This window comes from Hyperolius riggenbachi, chromosome 1 (genome assembly GCF_040937935.1).
Source record: "Hyperolius riggenbachi isolate aHypRig1 chromosome 1, aHypRig1.pri, whole genome shotgun sequence".
NCBI lineage: Eukaryota > Metazoa > Chordata > Amphibia > Anura > Hyperoliidae > Hyperolius > Hyperolius riggenbachi.
Genome location: NC_090646.1, coordinates 129008396 through 129016001, shown reverse-complemented (window position 1 = coordinate 129016001; position 7606 = coordinate 129008396). Strand labels below are relative to the sequence as shown.

At 46.9% G+C, this 7606-nt stretch overlaps 1 protein-coding gene across 2 annotated transcripts in view; it reads right to left on the bottom strand.

Moving 5' to 3' along the window:
• Window positions 1-424: 424 nt before the first annotated feature.
• ATP10D (ATPase phospholipid transporting 10D (putative)) overlaps window positions 425-7606 on the bottom strand; it is a 121699-nt gene continuing 114517 nt past the window's right edge. For both annotated transcript variants that reach the window (XM_068278532.1, XM_068278533.1), the window contains exons 22-23: window positions 3260-3447; window positions 425-888 (exon numbers count right to left, since the gene is read on the bottom strand). In XM_068278532.1, the coding sequence (XP_068134633.1) occupies window positions 705-888; window positions 3260-3447 (372 nt within the window). In that variant the 3' untranslated portion in view covers window positions 425-704. The remainder of the gene's footprint in view (window positions 889-3259; window positions 3448-7606) is intronic.

Here is a 7606-nt window from a genome sequence, read left to right as displayed (position 1 = left end):
GAGCAATAAGTTCTTGGAAAAATAACCATAATAATTATTACATAATACAAAAATATAAACAAAGTGCAAAAACACCTGAAATGATGAATGCATGGCAAACTTCCCTACATTCAGCAATTTCATAGAAATTCATACTATTTCCTGGGCTAAAAACAGATGAGACCCCTGCCCCCACTGGAAGCAGACCCCTGCCCCCACTGGAAGCAGACCCCTGCCCCCACTGGAAGCAGACCCCTGCCCCCACAGGAAGCAGACCCCTGCCCCCACAGGAAGCAGACCCCTGCCCCCACAGGAAGCAGACCCCTGCCCCCACAGGAAGCAGACCCCTACCCCCACAGAAGCAGACCCCTACCCCCACAGAAGCAGACCTCTGCCCCACAGAAGCAGACCCCTACCCCACAGAAGCAGACCTCTGCCCCACAGAAGCAGACCTCTGCCCCACAGAAGCGTTCGAGGCAAGTTTTCATGTAAAGACTATGAGAAGCTCACTGGTCTTGAAGCAGATCATTGCCTTTGCTATACCGCATCTGTTAGCACCAGGCACTTAATACAGTCATATACTAACACTGAAAATTGATTGTGGAACCACTTTGTAAATGAAGGTTAAAGCCTCTTCACTGTTGTTTAGCTCCATATCGCAGTTTACAGGTAGAAATAGAGAACACTTTGCAGTCAATGTAGCAGCAGCCTCAGTCCTCTTCATCTTATGCTTCTGTGCTGCCACCTGCTGTCATAGAGCGGAATGAGGTATTGCTGTACAGTGCAGTCTTTTGAGGATACCAGTGTTTAATGGCACGTGAATACTCTTCAGGGGACATAACATCCAGCTGCTTTGCCCTCTGCTGTGGAGTGGGGAACACTGATCCTTGGAATATCCGGTAAACTAACCTGAAATAAAATCACACAATACGTTAGATCTAGTTTTGGAAAGGAATCCAGTCTTTAATGGACAACTGAAGCGAGAGGGATATGGAGGCTGACATATTTATTTCATTTTAAACAAAATCCATTTCCTGGCAGCCCTGCTGATCTATTTGGCTGCGGTAGTGTATAAATAACACCAGAAACAAGCATGCAGCTAATCTTGTCAGATCAGACAACAATGTCAGAAACACCTGATCTTGTTCATGCTTGTTCAGGGTCTATGGCTAAAAGTATTAGAGGCAGAGGATCAGCAGGATAGCCAGGTAACTGGTATTCTTCGCTTCAGTTGTGCTTTAAAGAGAGCCAGAGCTGACAGACATTTGGAGGCTGTCATATTTATTTCCTTTTAAAGAATGCACATTGCCTGACTGTCCTGCTGATTTTCTAATGTTAATACTTTTAGCCATATACCCTAACCAAGTATGCAGATCAGGTCAAGTCAGTCTGGATTAGCTGCAGGCTTGTTTCGGGTGTGTGATTCAGATACTGCTGAACAGGAAGATCAGCAGGACTGCCAGGCAACAGATATTGTTTAAAAAGAAATAAATATGGCAGTCTCTATATGTCTCTCACCTCAGGTCCCTTTAAAAAAACAGACAGACACACTACTCCAGTAGTTCTTTTTGGGAGACTAGGATTTTGTTCTCCACCACAGAGCAGACCACATAACCTTCTCCCTCTGCTGGAATAAATTAACACTTTGTGTTCAGCACTGCAGCTAGAGTTCCTCCTTGCTCAGTCTACAATATACTCACCCTCTTCCCACGCTCCTCAATACGGTTGTGGAAGTCACGCGTGTCTCTTGTCACCTTGCCAGCAACTAAAAACCATGTCTCAGGTTTTATGTTACTTAACTCTTATGAAGAAATTGGGAAGGGTGTGGGGAGGATTAAATGCTTTTTTTAACTGGAGATAATTGAGAACTAGGGGTTTAAATATACTTTTTAAACAATAAAAAAAAATGCTAATGTTCTAAATGTCTGCTATGCAGTTTTAAAGTACCCCTGAAGTGGGGACAAAAAAATAAATAAAATTGAAGCCCATGGTGGGCAAGATTACATTTGTAGAAGTGTCCTGGAGCTGCTTGTTGCCCTCTGGGTCCCCCTATTTCCGGACCCCGGTTGTTGTCGCATTCAACAGGATTCTGCAGTGGTAAACTAAATCCAGGAAGCTCCCCCTAGGGACAGTGCGTGAATTAAAACTGCCCAGGTGCAAGTTCCACACCCAGAGAGCACATAAAGCAATGCTCAATCATGAGCGCTTTCTTTCACAGAGCAGTTCAAAACCCCACCTACGCAATTAATAACTGTGTCGCTCGCAGGGACTTCCACCTGGCGCGGGAGCTGCTCCCGAATCAGAAATGGCCGTGGCTCCTAGTGAAAATAAGCCTTTAGTGTCGGGAGGTATTCAGAGTCAGGTGTTGGAAATGATGATACCCTGGAGGTGGGTTGAGGTTAGGTGAGTGACACAAAAGAAACACCAAAATAGCAGATAAAAACTGAACAGATGAGTTAAAGGGACACTTAAGCCAGGACTGCAGCTGTCCCATGTCCTCGCAGTCACTCACGGAGCCTCCCGTCCCCCGCAGCCAGCTAGTTCTCCTGACGGGGAGTCGGCAGGCTTTTCTTGCCTGCGCAGGCCTGGCCACGCGTATCCTTCATGTTCCTGTCCTTAATAGTGTCCTCCGCAGGGCGCTATTGCGGATGGGAACACAAAGAAAAATATGCTTGGCCTGGCCTGTCAGTGAAAACGAAACTAGCTGGCGGCGGGGGGCTGGAGGCTCCGTGAGAGACTGTGAGGGCGCAGGACAGCTGCAGGGGGCTGGTAGAAGCCCCAGGAAAGTAAAACTGATTTTTTTATTCCTGGCTTGTGTCCCTTTAAAGCTATTGACCAATACAGTGCACTTCCTTCCCTGAGATAATACTATTGGCACTGCCAGTACATGCGGTGTGGATACCATTTCAGACACCAAAGTTTATTACTAAGATTCCACTGGTTGTTTTTTATATAAAATGTATAATTCAAACCCAGCACTGGACAAATTCAATTGTGAAATGTCCCCTTTGAGTGGAAGTTAATCTTGCACAGCCCTCCAGTATGCCATGTTTATACCACAGTGACCACCTATACATACATATACATCAGCTGCAGTCTGTCTCCGGAAACACCTCCACTTTGCTGCAGATGATATGCTGATCCCTCTCTTCTCAGCTGCACATGTAAGGACTAACATACATGATTGCTGTAACACATGCAGATCTCTCTACCAAACCCACCACTGATCTAGTTCACACTTGCAGAAACAGTATTACTCAGGAAAGCATAAGTCACATACCTTGGTAAAAGTGCAACAAGTACAGACAGGACACAGACGAGATAAAACACTGGGTCCATCATTTGTGTCTGCATGATCCAGTATGGGTTGGCTGGTGGCATACATTTCACACACGTGGCAGCAAGAGCCAAGGAGAAGACAAAGTAGGCAACAACACTGAGGCCCATCACTGTCCAGTGAATCCAGGTCTGAAAAGAAAGAACAACATAAGCTACCTGTATATACACTTTAGGAGTAATACTGCAGATATCTGCACGATTATAGCCCACATAAATAAATGGCGAGTAATCAGAGGAGAGGCGGGGGGAGGGGTAGAACCACAAGTTTATATCAAGCAGGCAACTTTAAAAAAAATAAAGATTTGATACTTACCAGGGGCTTCCTCCAGCCTATAAGCATGTGCGAGTCCCTTGCCGTCCTCCCGCATGCCTCCGTTCCTCTGCAATCAGCTCCAGCAACTGGCTAGTCGGGGTCTTCGGCATATGTGCGGACCCCCCCCTGCACTTGCGCAGAAGACCCCAACTGCCGGCAGACCGCGAGAGGACATCGAGGGATCTCGCACGTGCTCATGGTGCTGAAGGAAGCCCCAGGTAAGCATCAAATCTTTATTTTTTTTTTACGTCTCTGGTACACTAGGGGTGGATGAAAGAATGGGCTATCAGTGCAGTTTCACAGAGTCATAGGAAACCTGCATAATTTGTTTCAAAAAAAAAAAAAAAAGGTGATCAGTCCTATTTACTCATCTGTGCTTGCCATACAGGTCACATTGCAGATCAGATTATACTGAGAAACCCTGCAATGTGTTGCCAGCACAGGTTCAGCCATGGGTCAGACCTATCTCATGTCTCAGTGACTCTCCACAGAGTACCGTGTCTCAGTGACTCCCCGCAAAGGGCCACGTCTCAGTGACTCCCCGCAAAGGGCCACGTCTCAGTGACTCCCCGCAAAGGGCCACGTCTCAGTGACTCCCCGCAAAGGGCCACGTCTCAGTGACTCCCCGCAAAGGGCCACGTCTCAGTGACTCCCCGCAAAGGGCCACGTCTCAGTGACTCCCCGCAAAGGGCCACGTCTCAGTGACTCCCCGCAAAGGTCCACGTCTCAGTGACTCCCCGCAAAGGGCCACGTCTCAGTGACTCCCCGCAAAGGGCCACGTCTCAGTGACTCCCCGCAAAGGGCCACGTCTCAGTGACTCCCCGCAAAGGGCCACGTCTCAGTGACTCCCCGCAAAGGGCCACGTCTCAGTGACTCCCCGCAAAGGGCCACGTCTCAGTGACTCCCCGCAAAGGGCCACGTCTCAGTGACTCCCCGCAAAGGGCCACGTCTCAGTGACTCCCCGCAAAGGGCCACGTCTCAGTGACTCCCCGCAAAGGGCCACGTCTCAGTGACTCCCCGCAAAGGGCCACGTCTCAGTGACTCCCCGCAAAGGGCCACGTCTCAGTGACTCCCCGCAAAGGGCCACGTCTCAGTGACTCCCCGCAAAGGGCCACGTCTCAGTGACTCCCCGCAAAGGGCCACGTCTCAGTGACTCTCCGCAAAGGTCCACGTCTCAGTGACTCCCCGCAAAGGTCCACGTCTCAGTGACTCCCCGCAAAGGGCCACGTCTCAGTGACTCCCCGCAAAGGGCCATGTCTCAGTGACTCCCCGCAAAGGGCCACGTCTCAGTGACTCCCCGCAAAGGGCCACGTCTCAGTGACTCCCCGCAAAGGGCCACGTCTCAGTGACTCCCCGCAAAGGGCCACGTCTCAGTGACTCCCCGCAAAGGGCCACGTCTCAGTGACTCCCCGCAAAGGGCCACGTCTCAGTGACTCCCCGCAAAGGGCCACGTCTCAGTGACTCCCCACAAAAGGTCCACGTCTCAGTGACTCCCCACAAAAGGTCCACGTCTCAGTGACTCCCCACAAAAGGTCCACGTCTCAGTGACCCTCCGTAAAAGGTCCACGTCTCATCGCAAAAGTAAATCAACCCCAGAATGGCCAAAAAGTTAGTAAATGGTAGACGAAAAGCCAATGACAACTTCCAGTGAATACAAGCTGATCTCCAAGGCTTTTTTTTCTTAAAATGACACTGGGCTGCACAAGGACTTAACTACTGAAAGCAAGGACATAAAAAAAGCCAGATTGGCAAAATCTGTGCAGTTGCCACTGATTTCACGGCTGTACAGCCAGTGTGTGGAGGAGACGTCACCACATCCTTTGCTCCAGAATGCTTTGAACCTTATGTTGGCAGCCTGCCAGATTTTGAAAATACCATCTTGCCTTGAAAAAGAAGCTCTAATCTAAAATGAGGCCCTCGTCTAAAAGTGTTGAAATTTTGACTCATAACAATATAAGTTGTATTTCATTGACTTGATCTCTGACTGGTGTCATCCATTCATCGTTGCACTGGCACTCCAGGGCTGTGGAGTCGGTACAAAAATTATCCGACTCCAACTTCTTAGTTTATGAAACCTCTGACTCCAGGTAACCAAAATTGCTCTAACTAGAGTCAGGACTGACTCCACAGCCCTGCTTATATTACATGCTGGCCATACTGTAAGGTGTGTGGGTTAAATTTGATTGTATTTCTTTGGATGGATAAGACAAAAAAAAAAGTTTCATCATCTCTGTCTTTACAACCAGGAAAAAGGAAGAAAAGAACAACGTGGAGGTGGCCCAGTTATGTTTCTGGGCTTTTATGATGTGTCTGGCACAGGATACCTTGAGTGAATTACATCCTATGACTTAAGAAATTCTGGAGTGAAACATACTACCCAGTGTCAGTGCAAAACAGTTTAGTTCCAGTTGAAGGTCATGCATTCACTAGAACAGGTCACATATTCAAAACACTTAGCTAAAAGCACCCAATAATGGCTAATAAGAAAACACAGGTCTATTTTGAAGTAGCCTTCCACAAGTCCTAATTTGAATCCTGTTACACCTCTATAGTCAGAACTAAAATGTACAGTCTGGAGAACTCTGCCACACCATTCCAGCACAAAAAAGGTTCCAGCTGTTAAGTTTTAAGGCTAACGTCTTGTTAACCATTGCAGCCCAAGCAGCACGGTGGTGTAATGGTGAGCACTCTTGCCTTGCAGCTCTGGGTCCCAGTTTAAAATCCCAGCCAGGGCACTATCTGCACGGAGTTTGTATGGTCTACCTGTGTCTGTGTGGGTTTCCCCTGGGCACTCCAGTTTCCTCCCACATCCCCAAAACATACAGATAGGTTAATTGGTTTCCCCCTAAATTGGTCCTAGACTATGATACACTACACGAAACATACATAGACATAGGACTATGGTAGGTATTAGATTGTGAGCCCCTCTGAGGGACAGTTAGTGATAAGACCATATACTCTGAACAGCACTGCGGGAATATGTCAGCGCTATATAAATACTAAATAATAATAATAAAAATCTCAGAGCTAAAGAGTCACTTGTTTACAGTGTTTGTATCTAAAGGTTGTACAACAAAATGTTAGGGGGTGGTTAAAGGATCCATTATTTCTGTTCATGAAAATCAATTTTTTTTATATTCTGTAGAATCAACACTCTAAAGCAAAGTCTGATTTTTGTTAGGAACACTGAAGTGTGCCAATTACTATTATCAGTTATCTCAGAAGAAGACACAACAAACAACAGTTCCAGCCATTTGGCGAGCATGGGCACAATATGTAGAGAAGCTCTACAGTGACCTTTGGGGGAAGCAGCTTGGCAGAACAACCAGAAATCATTATGGACCTCCAACAGGCCTGTGTAACTTTCAGCCATATAAGCCCCGAACCTTTGTAAAAAAGATATTGCAAAACACAGAAATCTGTCCATAAAAATGTCTTCAGACACCATAAATCTTTTACTAAACCAAAGATCCGTGTTAAACACTTTTAATCATTAAAAGGCTTAAAGCAACAGGTCACCTGAAGTGTGCTAACACTTTAAATGTAAAAACATGGTGGACTAGAGTACCCCCTATTGACCATCTTCCTATTGGTCATTGTCTTCGGGGTCCTTGCCGTTGCAGGACCTTTCCCCTCACAGCCTCCTGGATATTTACTATGTGGTGAACAAGCGATTCTGAAGTGGGCATGCGCAAGTTTCAACCTGTGCATGCCCAGTGAAAGAAAGTGCTCTACACTTCTTTATTTTGTACAGAAGCCCTTCTTCGGAACTCATTCATGTTCAGTTCAAAAGCGCCCATTCTCTCTGGAGAATTTTTAACTGATTGGACCAGTGGAATTTTGAAGAGCTTGGGAATAGGGATTGGGAGGGACGCCTAAGAAGTAGGAGGATGGCCAATAGCATGTAATCTAACCCACTAGGGGCTTCAATTAAAATAAACACACACATTGGGGTTTTCTTTTAGCTTCAAATGC